A 17,278-nucleotide genomic window follows, 5' to 3' on the forward strand; every position below is an offset into this window, starting at 1 on the left:
CCTTCTCCATTTTCTTCTGGTTTTATGGCAACCATCTAAAGCCATAGGGCCATAGGTTCAAGCCCCAGAGCCAGGAAGGGGGCGCGCCTGTTGCGGCTCTCCATTGCGGCTTTCCTGTGGATGCCTATGGCTCACGGGCACCTGTGAATTGTCACAAAACTTCAGGGCGTCCTGGGATGTACTCTGCCTTGTAAGCGACTTTGAAATGCGTGGGGAAGGCAGTTGGGGCCCAGCTGAGACAGCCCTCCTCTGCCTGGCACCCCGGGAACCGTAACCTCAGAGGCAGAGTAAGTAGGGCCACTACAGGGAACACGCAGCTGGGCCCCCGCGCAGAGCATGTGGGTATCTGTCCTTCTCTGCACACCTCACTATCCATATGCGGTGTGGGCATGTCCCATACGGAAGCGTGTGCCAAGGAAATAGTTTGCTTGGTATGTACTCTTCACCCCCAGGGTCTTCCTCTGCCGCTTAGTGTCCTTGCCTTCTAAAGACCCCCGGCATGATGTGCTGTGACACCCATCTCAGCTTCACCATCAGTGGCCGGACAGAGCCTTAAGTGAGTGGAATATGTGGGAGGTACACGTGGTGTGGCACTTTCCCTTTCATGTACCAGATGAGCTACTTCCCTTGGTGGGAAGCCAAGTCTAATTGAGATCCATGTAAAATATCTCAGGCCAGGGCAGCCCTAATTGCTTCAAAGAAGGAGCATTAGCCCACCACCACAGGCTCATCCTGGACCCAGTAACTGGCAGGCTCAGGACCAGCCAGCATCCAGAGGTCAAGGTCCATTCAGTCCCATGGAAGAAATACCCAGAATGGCAGAAGGCAAGAGAGAAACGGAGCTGAGCCAATCACTGCCCGATCGAGCCAGCCACAGGGACCACTCGGGCCCCTCATGCCGTGGCAAGAGTGGAGGCAGACATAGTTCTGGAATGTGAGGGGCAGGGAAACTGCCCTTAGCCTGCCGAAGGCATAGCTTTTGGGTACAGAAAGATAAATCACTAAATGAACTTAAGTTGCTTCCTACGAATGAAAGTTACACTTCCTTACCTACAGAAGCCCCCAGAAGGTCCCTTGGGGAGGAGACGCATATCATGCCACCTGTTAACAGCTTACAAAGAGCCCTCTGTTTTAGCCTCTTTTAAGCACTCTGGCTACCAGTTGGGGCGGCCTGAAGGGGGGACAGATGAAGGGGAAGGCTCTTTCCTGTTCTGGGCCAGGCTCCCACCACACTGCCACAAACCGAAACTCCACGGCCTGCTCCAGGCCTGTCCTGGAGCCTTGGAGGTGGGCCACCAGCTGCTGAGAAGCAGCCACCTCCCTTCACCTATCCCAGAGCCATGCGGATGATTTCAAACGTGTCTGCTTCCTCAATAAATAAACAAGATACAGATCTCTGGTAGGGCAGCCTTGTGATGAGGCAACCTTTGCGTTTCATGTCTCTAGACTCGCACAGCTATTGAGAAAAACAAGTTCACTTGCATGGTGGTTGAGGACATGCAGAGAAAGCAGGGGAGGCAGGAGGAGGCAAAGAAAACAGAAGACGGGGGTTGATCCGGCAAGAATGTGGACTGAGCACTAGCACTTCATCAGTGTTCATTTAAAACAAGGCCCCGTGTCCAAGGGTATCCTAACACAGTATTCAGTGTGCGTCAGGGGAAGGCGTCCCACGGTCAGAGTCAGGACACTGGGCTGTGGCCCCATCCCTGCCTCAAACTCACCATGGCCTCTGGGGCACTCACTCTCCCTGAGCCTCAGTTCCCTCATCTGGAAGAAAGAGAAAGAATGGGTTCACTGGCTTCAAGCTGGCATTGAGTTTACAGATTCCTTGGCCCCTCCCCAGGTGGGAGCTGAAAACTGGAATCTATACGTATGCCACCCCCCCACTCCATGCTTTGGGGGTAGATCTACTCTTCCAGCTCCTTCTGTGACCGACCTCCTCCCAGCTCAGCTTCAGCCTGTTCCACTCTTGTTCACATAGTGTCGGAATGCCCTACAGATTAGTAAGGCAAAGTTCTAGAACGGTCTTCTGAACAAAAGGTCTTTAACGGCTCCCAGAAGAAAGACGTAAAAAGTTAACAGTGAAGGGGGTTAAAAAGGGTGGGAAAGAGCATTTAGCTCTCAGTTCTAAGAGGAAAGTCACCTCACATGGTCCATGTGAGTATCTAACAATTCTTAAAGGCAAACTCACTTTTTCCAACCCCAGCATGGGAACCAGATCCTGGAGATCCCCAGGTCTAAACAAGGGCACGTTCCTGCGTCCACTTGCACCTGGTTTGTGGCCAGTTTACATCCAGGAGAGAAGCCAACTTAAGCCATGTGAAACCACAGGAAGAGAAATGCAAATTTTAGAAAATACACCTATTTACCATAGTGCCTAATCATAAAGACCCAAATTGTTTTTTTATTAAATATAATTTTTTGTCAAATTCGTTTCCATACAACACCCGGTGCTCATCCCAACAGGTGCCCTCCTCAATGCCCATCACCCACTTACCCCTCTCCCCCCACCCCCCATCAATCCTCAGTTTGTTCTCAGTATTTAAGAGTCTCTTATGGTTTGCCTCCCTCCCTCTCTATAACTCTTTTTTTCCCCTTCCCCTCCCCCATGGTCTTCTGTTGAGTTTCTCAGGATCCACATGAGTGAAAACATGGTACCTGTCTTTCTCTGCCTGACTTATTTCACTTAGCATAATACCCTCCAGTTCCATCCACGTTGCTGCAAATGGCCTGATTTCATTCTTTCTCATTGCCAAGGAGTATTCCATTATAAAGGCCCAAATTAAAATCTGAAAACTAATACAAACTTTACTTATCCCTTACTCTCTTTGTTTTAGGTCCTGGGTAACTCCTCTTCAGCTGCCAAATTCCTGGACAGCTGACTGTAGAGGGGGTCAAAGGGAGTGTTTACCAGGGATTGGATTGAGGAAACCCGGTCACAGTTGGATCTTCCCCACATAGCTTTGTGATTCGTGTGAAGTAAATTCTCAGATCATAACTCACCCCTTTCAAATGAGAATTTCAAAATGCATTCCAATGGCCCATGGATTGTTTGATACTCTGGATTATTGAGTAATGTAACACTCCCCCCACCACACACACACACACACACACACACACACACACATTCTTTTTGTTTCTGGCCTGTGGTGCTTCTGCTGACAAAAATAACATTACCTTCTCTGTTAGTTCCCCAAACCACACAAAACCCTAATTGCATTAGGCCTGGTGAAGCCACACAGCTGGCGCGGGCCCAGATGAGCCGGGAGCAGACCCTGGGCTCCTAAATCCTGGACGTGCACATTTGCCTCAGATCACTCCGCCCTCCTTTGTCTTTACTAAACTCTCTAACTTCCTTTTGAAACACTGGGGCTATTGTTTTTTTCGGGTTTTCAAGAAGTCACGGTAGCAGCCAAGGACCTTCGACACGGGTTTTCTGGGTGTCCTAAAGACCTCTCGGCTTCTGGGACAGCTGCTTCCTGTGCCTTCCCTCATCTCTCCTCCCCACTTCAGCGCGTCTTCTATCCGTGCCCTTCTTCCCCTCAGTCACACCCAGCCTCCTTTCTGCACCTCAGACGCACCCCCAGCCCAACTGCTCCCACCCACACCCTGGGGCTCTGCTTCCCCAGGCTGTCCTAGTTCCTCTCTGCTCACTCTCCAGGCTTCCTGGCCGGCTCCCCTCCCCTCCTTCCTACATGCTCCGGTCACCACACAGACCCCTTCTCCCCTCCTCCCGGCTCTGCCCGCTCTGCCAGGTGCAATGGCCTTCTCTCCTCCCCATTCCCCTTGGCCTTTGGAAGGCTCTCGGCCCTGCTAAGCTCCATTTGCTTCCCAAAATTCTCTCCCCCTTTGGCCCCGGTGGCTCACATCCTACTTTGTGCCCACACTTCCCCTCTCTCCCTCGGTGGCTCCTGACGGAGGACTGTCCAGCATGATACAGATGCTGTTGCTGTGGGCATTTTTCAAAGTCTGTCAGAATGGCCAGGTCAATTGCCAGATGACCCCAATTTCACCCTTAGCCTCTCTCCCCGCCCCTCACTCTCCCCTCGCCTCCCCCCTCCACCTGCCTCCCAGACACCCCCGCAGCACCCAACCTTCATTCTTCTGCCAAGCGTTTGCCTCATTTTCTTTCCGAGAGGCCGTTACTCTCAACTCTTTCTTTGACTCACAAATCTCCGTGACCCCTGTCCTCGCCTCGGCTGCAGGTTCACTTTCCCTGAGATCTTCCACATCACCTCACAACTCGGTGTCCAACACTGACATCTTCGCTTGTTTAGTACATTTACTTCACTTTCTTTTTTTTTTTTAATATATTTTTCAGTGTTTATCTATTTTTGAGAGAGAGACAGAGTGCGAGCGGGAGGGGGCAGAGAGAGAGGGAGACCCAGAATCTGAAACAGGCTCCAGGCTCTGAGCTGTCAGCACAGAGCCCAACGCGGGGCTCGAACTCACGGACTGTGAGATCGTGACCTGAGCCGAAGCCAGACACACAACCGACTGAGCCACTCAGGTGCCCCACATTTACTTCACTTTCAAAAGGCATAGAGAAACTTCTAAAATTAAATATAATACAGAATAGGACAGTTTTCCATAGAAAAGGACTAGAAGCAATGGGTAGAAGTTACCAAGAACATCCGACCGCGGAGTCTAATGCCTGGCAGCAAAGTGAGCCGCTAGTCACCAGTGCATCTTCTGAGCACCGTAGAGGGGTTTTAGGGCACCGGGTGCTGAGCTGGAGCAGGTGACCTGGGAACTGCCCTCTTGGGATTCTGTGATTCTCCAACAATTGGAAACTGAACCATTAACAGCTCATCTAAAGGGAACACGGGAATTCAAGGCTCCTGAAACGAACTCAATTCAAGTGGGCCCAGCACTAGTCTAGGTTTTGGGTTGCAAAACATTGAAACCAATTCTGGCTACTTAAGTAGAGAAGGAATCGACTTACAGGGCTCTGGGAACTCACAGTTATCAGGAAGACTGAAGCACCAGGAGAAAATGGCCAGGAAACAAGGGTAAGCAGGCAGCAGAGGAAAGGACGCTGGCACCAGTAGCAACCCCAAGAATGAGGACTGGACGATGCCTAAAAAGTCCATGCTGGTTTATGTCACTTGCTCCAGATTTAGAACCTGGTAACGCCTGAGTTTAGGTCATCAGCCCATGCCATAGCCAACAAGGATGAGAGACAATATCTGGCCCTGAAGTCATCTGGAGTGGGAAGCCAAACCCCACTCAAAATGCGTAGCATGCCTGATTTCCCCAACTGTGGGGAAACGAGTTTAGTGGCTGAGTAGCCAAAAAATGGGATCTCCCCCACAGGTCATTCCACCATCTCTCTCGATAACCAGAGTTAAAATATAAATCATTGAGGGGTGCCTGTCTGGCTCAGTCAGAAGAGCATGAGACTCTTGATCTCAGGGTCGTGAGGTCGAGCCCCACAATGGGCATAGAGAGTACTAAAAAAATAGACTTAAAAAATTTTTTTTAGTCATCGACTTCTCCTCCTCCCACCCATCCTCCAGATCTAATCAGCCTCCAGGGAGTCTTATTATTCCATTTGGTCTTTAACATTCAGCACTTCTTTCCATTCCAACTGCTGCCGTCTTCATCCAGATCCCTATCACCTTCTCACCACATTCATAAAGCTGGTGTTCCTCATGTAACTGTGGTTTGTAATGTGAAGCATTTGGGCCTCCTCAGCCTTTCTCCCTGTCTCAACACCCAGGAGACCAGTAGGGGAGAAAGTAAGATTTACATAAATAAGGGTGCCTGGGTGGCTCAGTCGGTCGGGTGTCTGACTTCGGCTCAGGTCATGATCTCGTGGTTTGTGAGTGTAAGCCCCGCATTGGACTCCGTGCTGACAGCCCAGAGCCTGGAACCTGCTTCGGATTCTCTCCGCCACCGCCCCCCACCCTCCCCCCCCCCCCGCCAAAATAAACATTAAAAAAAATTGTTTTTAAGATTTACATAAATAAGTATGCAAGTCTGCATACAACAAGCAAACATACAGCAAGCAATATGCTCTAGGGGTTAGGAGTGAGACATCACTCCCAAACAGGGTTATCGGTGAAGACTTCAGAAAGATACAGCACTTGAGCCAGACTTTGAAGTAGGGATTGGACTTAACATCCAAAGACAAACAAGAGAGGATCCCAGGCAGATGGAGCAGGATAGCAAAGGAAGAGGCAAGAGTTCAGGGCTTGTCTGAGTTGCTGAGTGGCTAGGTCTAACTAGAGAGGAAGACAATGGGCCTCAAATTGTAGTGTGCATTGTTGGATGTGCAGATTCCCAAGCTCCACTTCTGATTCTGTGAAACAAAGCATTCCATTAAGGCAAGTTGTCCCCATACCACACTTTAGGAAACACTGGTTGGAGGGTTTGAGTAGAGAACCTGAAAAGAGATCCAGCTGGAAGGTGAGGTGAAATCAAACCAATGTCAGCACTGGAATGTTTATTCTGTTAATTAATCAAAAGTTTTCTTAGCAGGCAAGTAATATCATAACTGTGCTTTGAATCTGTTGGCAAAGATCATGAGACACACAGGCCAGTAAGATGGTTTTCATAATGAATCAAGTGAGAGAAAGAGGGTCTCAACTTGGATGGCGGCAGTCAGAATAAAAATACAAGTGAGGGGTGGGAGACGCACTTCCAAGAATTTGCAGGGATCAGTGACTGACAGGTGTAAGGAATAAAAAAATGATCCAAGTGATCATATTTATTCGAGGTGGTTGAATGGTTGAAAACTGGTGGTAGCAACCACAGAAATAGAAAATTCAGGGCAACAACTGATTTGGGAAGAACTTGATAAATTTATCTCGTAGACATGCTGAGTTTCAAGTACCACTAAGACATGGGGGCATGAGCAACAGACAGCTGGAAAACGGAGTTTCATAGAGTGGACTGTGCCCGTGATCTAGACAAGAAACTCAGCACATAGTAGTAGACAACATGGATAGATGTGACCAAGTTGAGGGTGGGGCTGGGAATACAGCCCAAGAGAAAGCACACATGTTAGGAAGCAGGAGAATGAAATGGGAATAAAAAGAGAGGGAGAGAGATGGGAGAATAAACAACCAGAAATCCATAAAACCAAATGATACAATGCCCCCCGTGGGGGAGGGGGGGGGCGGAATACCAAGGAAGAGAATGGACAATATAGTCAAGCACTAAGAAGGACCATGAAAGTAAGGACTAAGGAGAGAAAGGTTCTCCTTACAAACCATCAGTAACCCCTGCCAGAGAAGTCAGTGGAGTCTTGGAAGTAAGCCAGATCACAGAGTTGAGTGAGAGGATGACGGCCCTAAGACAGAGTAGCGATTCTCAAACTTTTTCGAAGTGTGAAATAAAATTATAATATTAATTCATTGTAAAAGAACAATAATAGACCCATTAGCATATTTTTGTATAAAAATGACTATTTTCGGGGGGGGGGGCGCTGGGTGGCTCAGCCCTTTAAGTGTCAGACTCTTGATTTCAGCTTAGGTCATGTTCTGACGGTTCATGAGATCAAGCCCCACGTCCGGCTCTGTGCTGAAAGCACAGAGCCTGCTTGAGATTCTCTCTCTCTCCCTCTCTCTCTCTCCCTCTCAAAAATAAATTCATTAATTAAAAATACTTTTCAACTATATTTAAAAAAAAAATTGATGGGAAGAGTCACATTGTGCTGTGTTCTTGCAAATCTCTTTAATGCCTGTCATAACAGAAGTCAGTTAGATTTTCATATGTGCTTCTGCGTTCAGTCCCTTGCAATACGTTGTTTTGCTTGAAGTGCATGCAGGAAATCCAGCCTCACCAAGATAGGAAATTGGACAAGAGATTACACTTAGAGAACCACGGGTGTAGGGGCCTCCTGAGAAGTTCCTTGTGTGGAAGATTAGGAGAACCAAGAGCAGCTTGCATGGAGGAGGAAGGCAGTTTCTATTTTTAGGACGAGAGAGACCAACTGTGATCCTTGGGAGAAGGGGAAGGCTCGTGGGGGAGCTGGAAATCAATGAATGAGAGTGAAGGACTGAAACAAGCCTACACCTTAGGGAGCCAAGTGCTTTCATGTATCAATGAAGGTCAATTCTCCGAGATTGACATCCTTTTTTTTTTTTTTTTTCTAATGGGGAAATTAAAGCTTTTACCAAATGACCTCTGAAAAACGTAAATCAGATCATGTCACCCCCACTTTGATACCCCATCAACTGCACTTGTAGAAACTGAGGCACAAAAAGGATAATTAACTTGTGAAAAGTCAGCAGGGAGCAGATTTGAAGCCAGGCACTGCGGCCAGAGCCTGCACTCCTAACCGGGAAATCCAACCCCTTACCTTGGCTTACAAAGCCTTAAATGCTGAAGCTCTTGCCTTCGTCTCCCACCTCTTGGCATGCTACTCTCCTGTCTTACTGGCTTTTCCGTTTTTCCAAATTGGCGAGCGCCATTTCCCCCAGGTCCTTTGCACAAACTGCTCCCTCTAACCGAAGTGCTCCTCTCCTAGTTTTCACAAGGTTGGCTTCTTATCATTGATCTCAGCTCAAACGTCACCTTCTCAGGACACCCCTGACCATCCGAGAAGAAGCCACCCAGGACTGAAGGACTCTTATAATTTTCTTGTTTTGTTATGGACGCCCGCCCTCAAGTAGTTTTAAGGGTTTCCAGATCAGGGAGCTTGTCTCCTCGGTCACCGCTGTTGTGCCCAGAGCCTGGGAGGAAGCCTCAATGAACATTTGTTGAAAGAATGAATGACTCCCGGGGAGGAGAGACTCCAAGACGCAGGCCCACAGTCGCCCGTGCGCGAGCACGCCGCCCGCGAGGCATTCTGGGGATTGTAGTTCTGAGCGCCGCCGTAGTGGCGCGGGCCGGCGCAGGCCGCGCTCTCTATGCTCCGGGAGGACCGAGCGGCCAGGCTGTTGCCATGGCTTCCTAGTCCCGCCGCGGGAGGGAGGCTGCCCCGCCAGGCGCTCGCTAGCTTCGGCAACTAAGCCGACCGGGAAGCGGAAGGAATCCGGCGCGGTGGGTCCCGGACCCCGGGGCGGAGCGCGGGGGCGCCCGGAACCCCGGAGAGCGGCGGGGAGCGGGGGAAGCGCTTCCTTCCCGATTTGCGGAGTAGATTCCATCTCCCCACGCCCACCCCCACTGCTCCGTGAGTAAAGGTTCTTCGCCGTCCCCATTTTCCCGATGGGCGAACAGGCTCGACGAAGCTAATCGGCTTGCTCGAGGTCGCCCTCCTGGGAAGTGGCAGAGCCCGTCCTAAAGCCCAGGACTGCCTCTTTGCAGTCACCGGGCAGCCCTAACCCTCGCTTGGGAGCATTCTGGTGAAGCCTGCATGGGGGGTCGTTGCACACACACCCCGGCCCAATCCCCCCATCGGTGGTGTGGTCTGGCTTGCCACGCTTGATGCCGTCCTGCACAGCCCGGCTCGGGTTTGAGTGAGGTCGTAAGGAGGAAGTCCCCACCACCTCCCACTCAGGGTCTGAAAAGAGGGGATAGACGAGACAGTCACGTTGATACAACATCAGGGCGTGTTGAAAGCAAAGTACGTTCAGTGAGATTCTGTTAGCCTCATTTAGCCTGTGGTTTCATAGATGTGGAAACAGGTTCAGAGACATGAAGTAACTGCCCTTGGTTTACAGAGTTTGTAGGTGGAGTGAGGGTTCCAACCTATTTTTCTCTGCCTTCAAAACCTATGTGTTTTATATGCTGCCATGTTTTTGGTGTTGTTCTTTTTCAATTTACTTAAATGGTGGCTGCATGGTGTAGACCAGTCATTCAGGGAGCACGGGCCCCAGACCAGCAAGTCACTGTTAACTAAGAACATGTTAAAAATGAACATTCTTGGGCTCCACCTCAGACCTACTAAGTTTGAAAGGGGGGGGGGGGGAGTCCAGCTTTCTGCGTTTTAACATGTCCCCAGGTGATTCTGATACTCACATTTGAGAACTTATGGTGATTCATGCAGGGGTTATGATAAAGTGCAGATTCTTTCTGCAGGTCTGGGGACAGACCAGAGATTCTGCATATTCCTAACTGAGTGATGCTGAGAGTTCCGGTCCACAGACCGTATTTTGAGTAGCAAGGGTGTAAACGACATTTAGAGCAGCAGTTCGCAAACTTGGATGCATGTGAGAATTAGTTGGGGAGCTTTGAAAAAGAGGATACCTGGACCCCACCCCTGACCAAATGAATCAGAACCTCTGGGGTGTGGCAGCAGGTAAAAACTCACCAGGTGACTCTAACATGCAGCGAGGGCTCGGGAGTACTGGTGTGGGGTTTGGAGTCAGGCAGTCGTAGATTTGAATCCCAGCACCTCCGCTTATCAACCGTGTGACCTTAGGCAAGTCACTTAACGTCTTTTGGCCATATTTTCCGTACTTATGAAGTGAGTAGGAGTAATTCTTGGCCTCGCCTGGTAGCGTGAGGCTTCTGTGAGATGTGTACGGCACCTGGCATCGAAGGGTGTTCCACAGACACAGAAACCGGGGAAGTAGGCAGACTTGCAGAAGTCTGCGCTGGGAATTACGCGTAGGGCCTGGTGGAGGGGAGTTGGCGATTGGGCCCGCTCGCCTGCTACAGCTCCTGTCTGTGTGCTCCTCCTCCCGCAGCCGACAGCCCTCGGTGTGGAAGAATGGCCGTGAGCCACTCGGTGAAGGAGCGGACCATCTCTGAGAACAGCCTGATTATCCTGCTGCAGGGCCTCCAGGGCCAGGTGACCACTGTGGACCTGCGCGACGAGAGCGTGGCCCGCGGACGCATAGACAACGTGGACGCTTTCATGAACATCCGCCTGGCCAGTGTCACCTACACGGACCGCTGGGGGCATCAGGTCGAGCTGGATGACCTCTTCGTGACAGGCCGTAACGTCCGTTACGTCCACATCCCGGATGATGTGAACATCACGGCGACCATTGAGCAACAGCTGCAGGCCATCCACCGGGTGCGCAACTTTGGCGGCAAGGGCCAAGGCCGGCGGGAATTTCCCTCCAAAAAGTATAAATGAGCCGGCTCGACAGCAAGCCCCCGTCCCCACTCAAGTTCCCCCGAGCCAACCGCCTGCGCTGCCTCCCTGCCCAGAGCCCAGAGAGCGCGCGGGGCCAGCCCAGAAACGGGTGTCTCTGAGAGACACCCCTGTCACAGCTGCCTTTCGCAGGGTCCCATCTCCTAGGCCCCCCCGGGATCCTGTCTCTCTGCCTGTGGCCTTGAGGCAGGGGACGTTGATCACCTTGTGATGATTTGCATCAGAATCTGATTTACTGATTTAGGGAATCTGCCGAGTAGTTTCCAACCCTCTCCCAGTGAGAGTTACCAAGTGTACTTAGCCTGGGCCACCCCTCAGTGTTCCGGTTTCCCACAGTTGTTTTGCTTTCTCATAAAACTTGGATGCAAACAAGTCCATGCCGCATGCTTCCTCTGACGTGTGCTGGGCTCCGTCTTGTCCTGCCTAGTAGGGCAGTGGCGCTCACACTTGCAACAGATTGCAATCACCTGTCCCACCATCAGTTCAGATTTCATTGGTATGGGGTGTAGCTTCTGAGGTGATACTAATAAGCAGCAAATTTTGAGAATTGTAGGCAAGTGCTTCAGTCTGGCCACATGGAAGGTGGCTTTTTCGGTGCAGATTCCCTGTTGAGGAGGTTGTTCGTCTCATTGCTCTTTCCTGAGGTAGAGAGGTTGAGGGAATCCTGGGCCCTCCCCTCAAGTGTGGCGGCTCAGCCAACAGCAAGAGATCAGGCTCCAGTTCTGAGAGTTTTGGGGTCCTCAGGGAAGAAGGGGTGCTCAGGGGTAGAACCCAAGTCTTCGTTGTAGCTGCCTCGCGGCCATACCAGCATGACCACAGGCAAACGACCATCTCAATAAAAGCAGCTGTGTCCTCATCAGATCTCCACAGAGCAGCTGCCGTGTGCCAGGCCCTCTGCTGAGCACACATTGTCGAATAAGATTTGGTCCCTTCCAAAGAGGGGCTTACAATCTAGTGGAGGAGGTGGTCCAGAACCACGAGATGAAATCCAGCCTGAGAACCTGCTGTGCTAGAGTCCTGAGTAAGGCAGGGCCTTTGGCCTCAAGATGCTTTCATTTCTTGAGGGGGACTTGAGAGGAGCGTTCACTTGGGCACTAACAGCCCGAGGGCCCTGCATTCACGTTCTCGCCCAACGTGAATCAAAGTGTCGTCCTTGGACCGCCTCATCAGAACTAACTGGGATGTGTCTGGAAAAGCCAGTTTCCTGGCTCCAATCTGGAACCCAGGGATCTGCCTCAGTAACATCCACACAGCCACCCACCATGATTCTTCTGAATACTGTGTATTTCATTGCCTGGAGGTCCCAGAAGTCCCCAAGACTTGACCTTTGCCTTCGGGAGAGAACAGTGGGTCCTAGCAGAGAGAAAACAACTGTTTCCAGGCCCTGCTGACGGCTAGAGTTAAGGGGAGCGATGCCACAGGGTGACTGCTGCTAAGAGAAACCAGAGGGCAGGCACGGAAGGGAGGCCCTCACTGTGGAAATGTCTGTGTACTTGCGGGAAGCGGGGGAGCCACCCCATCTGGAGTAATGAACTGGCAGGGAGCCCCACAGCGGCCCCCATTGCAGACGTTTCCCACATGTCTGCAAATGTTTCCAAACTTGAAGAGGGCTCATGCTAGGAGTGTGGCCTGGAGATGAAGGAGAAGTCCAGCTCTTTTAAAGGGTGTGCCGGGACTTCTGCAACCTCCGCAGAGCAAGGAGGAGCCCCCAGGCCGGGGAGGGAAGTGGGAAGGACAGTTGAGAAGAGGGGCTCAGGCCGAAGCACTGTGTCCTCTTTCCAGAAGCATCGTGCGCCAGACCCCAATGGGACCTCCGTCGTCCCCAGATGAGGTGCTGGAAGGATAGACCGGAAGGAGGGGAAATGGGCCTGCTGAGACACGCTCCTGCTGAGCCCCTGGGATAGAGCACAGCGAAGTCTTTAAGCCCCGAGGATATGGGTCTTCTGGCATCTGGTCCTGGGTTGTCAGGGGGAAGGCTGCCAGAGGCCCAGGAAGGCTGGAGGGAGGGAGGTCAGTGCCCACCGGCCTGTGGCAAGCCGAATTCCCTAACTGCTGCCCACCCTTTGTGCCACAGGTATCGCTAGCGACAGTGCTAGCTACTGAGGGAACATCAAGACAGACAAGGGTCCTGCCCTCAGGAAGCTGACATTCTAGACGGGGAGACTGACAATAAAAAAAGTAAAAATTCTTACAGTTGTCATGAAGGAACTAAACAGGGTACTTGAGAGAGAACACGGAGGTGGTTTTATTTTGGAAAGTATGGTCTGAAGAAGCAAAATGTAAACCGAGAAGGAGACTGCCATTTCAAGAGCCAAGGGAAGGCAGAGGAAACTACCAGTGCAAAGGGCCTAGGTGGGAACGCTTGGGGGCTGGGGGCAATAACAGAGCACCACTGTGACTATGGGAGGGGGGAGAGGCAGGTGAGGCTAGAGAAAGGGACGGGGCTGGGGCATGTGGTACCAAGCCTTGTGGGTAAGGAGTGTAGCTGGCTCCAGTTTCCCGTGTGTGAGAAATAGACCTTGAATTTTTCCTAATTCAACGGAGTTCCTATGTCACCCTATTCAGCCAGAGTGGCAGAAACTTAACTGCGGTCGATTCAAAGTTATCCTCACTTTCCTTGGAACTGGTCGAAAGTTAGGGCATTTCCTCTAGGGGCGCCTGGGTGGCGCAGTCGGTTAGGCGTCCGACTTCAGCCAGGTCATGATCTCGCGGTCCGTGAGTTCGAGCCCTGCGTCAGGCTCTGGGCTGATGGCTCGGAGCCTGGAGCCTGTTTCCGATTCTGTGTCTCCCTCTCTCTCTGCCCCTCCCCCGTTCATGCTCTGTCTCTTTCTGTCCAAACATTAAAAAAAAGAAAAAAAAAGAAAAAAGAAAGTTAGGGCATTTCCTCTTAACGTGCCCAACATGGGAAAGGTGGTCTGGTCTGGTGCTCATCCAATCACACATCCACTGAGATGTCCTCATTTTCTCCTGGTCCTTTGTCATCAGTCTGCTAAGGCTACCACCAACCCAAAGACCCCTTCAGGAGTCACCCATACCCCTCTCAGCGTTCAGAATTTTATTCTGCTTTTCCCAGGAGATTCTTAGGCCCTTGGGCTAGATAGGCCCTGTTTGCCCAAATGCAGCACACAGCTGTTTCTTCAGAGGGTTTTGTTACTTCCTGGCACTCCCCCCAGGAAAAGAGCACAATTCTTCGTGCTCCCTGGTCCCTGAGACCCAGCTGACACTGTCCAGCTGAAAGCTGAGGAGAAGCTTGTCTGTTCTCAGGGACCACCCTAAGTCTCAAGTCTCCCACATGCCCCTTGCTACAGTTTTCTAAATTTGTACGTGCACAGACATTCTCCCATTCCTCCCTGAAGGCTAGGCTTTCAGAATTCAGAAGCTAAAAATGAGCTCTGCATTCTGTTGCATCCTTTGTTTCCCGAAGCAATGAAGGCAGAGCAACCTAACTATCTGCATAAGGAAAGGAAGGGACACCAAGGAAAAGATGAAAACCCCATTTCCAAATGTTGTCTTCCCCTTGGATTTGTTTTGCTACTCGTTGCTTTGGTCTTCATTCAAGCACGTGCAAACACCAACGTGGGGGGCCCAGCTGATGACTGAGCCCCAGGAATTCTGAGTGCTTAGGTGGGCTGGCAGGTCCCCACCTCACCCTGCCTTCCTGAAAAGAAGAGTGCAGGGTGGAAGGGTCTCTGTCATTCGGGGGAGGGGACTGTCAGGGTGGGCACACTGCTTGAAGTTCAGATCTCCCTGGGCCCATACAAGTGACAGAGCACCACCGGCTGTCAGCTGGCTGCGACACGAAGAGAGCATCCAGTTCACTGACTTCCATCCTCAGCTGAAGGGGCCCCGAGGCAGCAGAGGTCCCTTGAGCTCCTGTCAATGTTCCAGAAAGGACCCGGAGAAACAGCACGTATGTGAAGGGTGACCAAGCTGGTATGCTCTCTGCTTCTGGCTGGAGTTACCCCGGTCACAAGCCCTAGCAGCTGTAAAATGAGGTTATAATCAATAAAAAAGGAAGAAATGACTTGATGTAGGTTTAGAGGAGACAAAATCTTATCAGATATGAGGCTCATGAGGGAAGTTTGATGGCAAGAAGCCTGGGAACCACTGACCCAATTCAACTCTGTCATCTTACAGTTTGGGAAACTGAGGCCTGGTTTCCCCAGGGGGAAGGGGAAGGGCTCTCCCCAGGTCTCATGGTGAAGTGAATGGCTGAACGTCAAGATGGTCATCATAAATAGCTACCGCTTGCTGCTGATTGTGGGCCAGGGCCTGGGCTGGGGGCTGCAGGAGGGCAGAGCCGTAGTCTGTTTGGTCCCCCTGGGTCCCTGCCATCTAGCTCAGTGCTCTGCACATAGCAGGCACACCATAAATCTTCGTGAAATGGAAGAGTCCTCTCCTTTCATCATTACAACAACTTTGGAGGTGTATATTAATAGTCTCATTTTACAGATGAGCCAACAGGCCCAGAGAGGTTACGTGACTCGCTCAAGATCGAAGAGCCAGTGACCCACACGGTGGGGATTTGAACCCAAGCCTGTATGACTCACACTCCGTGATCTTGACTACTGCATTACACTGTTCTGCTTCCCACCACTCCCGACATCACACCGATGGCAAAGATAAGCAGTGTCTCCGCTCACCTCGGTGGTGGTGCCCACCGGGTGTGGTGCTGGCATTCAGAACTTGTCATACCCGGGCCCTGGGGCTTGGCCATAAGGAGAAGCCAGAAGCCAGCAGTGAGTAGGGTTCGCTGGGTTACAGAAGCCTGTGGAAGCTCCTCAGGGTTGAAGGTTTCTTCCTCTCCTTCTGTGATAGGCAGATCCGCCTATACCTCGTCAAGCAACCCTCTCTGCTGTTGTGACAGGCGTCACTTTGTTATGGCAGTACCATCTGCCAGTATGCCCAAAGTTGGAGAGCCAGCAGGCAGCAGGAGAGTATGTCACCGTGCGTGTGTGTGTGTGTGTGTGTGTGTGTGTGTGTGTGTGAGTGAGAGGGAGAGAGAGAGAGAGAGAGGCAGCAGTCTCCTCGTGTTGGTGGTGTCCTGAAATGTTCATTTTTCATTTCCTCTGGCTGGCACCTTTCATTTCTATTCATTACCTCTCCTCCCCTCTTTTTCTTCCTTCTCCTCCTCTTCTTTGTTAAAATCCTGTATTTTGAAGCAACTGAAGGTCTGGGGGGGGGGGGGATGTTGGGGGGGGGGGATGGTGGTGTCAGCTCCAAGTGATTCATCTAGCTGATAATTAGAGCCCTGGAAAACCCAAAACTCATTCCTGGCAGTCAGGGCTTCCGGAATCCCTACGCTTTTCCCTTTGTCAGGCACAGAAGCTGGGGGGCTGTGGCCGGGCCTCTTTGTACCTGACTCAGTCCCGAACTTTACGGAAGCCCTGTAACTTGCTGGCCAGGTCCCGTGAGAAGCTGTTTCCATGCTCACTGAATCTTCTCAATGATCCTGTAAGGCGTTATCCCTATTTTGACAGTCCGAGAAGGTCCAGGAACTTAACGTGGAGTCACTCAGCTTGTGGGAGATGCAGCAAGGACTCAAATCTAACCTTTTTGGAATCTGCCACACTTGGTTCAAATCACAGCCCTGCCATTATTAGCTATGCGCCTTTGGACAAGTTTCTTTCCCTCTCAGAGCTCTAGCTGCTGCATCTGTAAACAGACTCCCAACACTGATGTCTCTAAAGTGCTGTAACACAGCAGTGGGAGCTGTTTTGATTCCTGCTGTCACTTAGCCCTATCAGCTTAGTGGGCACCAGGCATTTAGAGAGACAAAGAGACGGACAGGAGAAGGCAGCCAGACTCAAGTCACATCACCTCTCATGTCCTGGCACTGCCTGTGTGGAGACGACAAATGCATATCCATATGCACCTGGCCACACACCCCTAAGAAAACCCAGCGGTGCACACCGGCTTGGACACATGTGCCCACACATGGATACAGAGTGCCCCAGGAGACAGCTGGAAAGACACCCAGGAGTTAAGACAGTCACATGCGGCGAGCACTCTGGCTCACACCTCTGAGACAAAGGAGTGGGGCCATGGCTGTTGGTGCTGCTGCCACTGAGCCCTTCTAGCTGCTTCTGGGTGCCAGAGGAGGGAAGCCAGGCTCTCAGAGGGCCCCAGTGAGTCACCCGCCTGATGCAATCCTTTAAAGGGCTCATCTGCTGGTGCAAGAAGCTGATTCATGGAGGGCGTGGTTGCTGGAGGAGGAGGAGAAAGGGACCGAAACTGCAGCAGGAGGGACTGAGGCTAGATAGCTGGAATCGTTAATAGGATCTT

General features: G+C 51.4%; 1 protein-coding gene across 3 annotated transcripts; it reads left to right on the top strand.

Annotated features, from left to right (window-relative positions):
- Positions 1 to 8,808: 8,808 nt before the first annotated feature.
- Positions 8,809 to 11,363, top strand: LSM10 (LSM10, U7 small nuclear RNA associated). Of its 3 annotated transcripts, XM_058718065.1 has the most exons (3): positions 9,037 to 9,121; positions 9,970 to 10,189; positions 10,581 to 11,363. In XM_058718065.1, the coding sequence occupies exons 2-3, from the start codon at positions 10,159 to 10,161 to the stop codon at positions 10,973 to 10,975; spliced, it is 426 nt and encodes a 141-aa protein (XP_058574048.1). In that variant the 5' UTR covers positions 9,037 to 9,121; positions 9,970 to 10,158; the 3' UTR covers positions 10,976 to 11,363. The 3 variants fall into 3 exon arrangements, with proteins under 3 accessions (XP_058574050.1, XP_058574049.1, XP_058574048.1); XM_058718067.1 differs by lacking the exon at positions 9,970 to 10,189 and having other exon boundaries at positions 8,809 to 9,121; XM_058718066.1 differs by lacking the exons at positions 9,037 to 9,121; positions 9,970 to 10,189 and adding an exon at positions 8,857 to 8,991.
- Positions 11,364 to 17,278: the final 5,915 nt, after the last annotated feature.

This window comes from Neofelis nebulosa, chromosome 2 (assembly GCF_028018385.1).
Source record: "Neofelis nebulosa isolate mNeoNeb1 chromosome 2, mNeoNeb1.pri, whole genome shotgun sequence".
Taxonomy (NCBI): domain Eukaryota; kingdom Metazoa; phylum Chordata; class Mammalia; order Carnivora; family Felidae; genus Neofelis; species Neofelis nebulosa.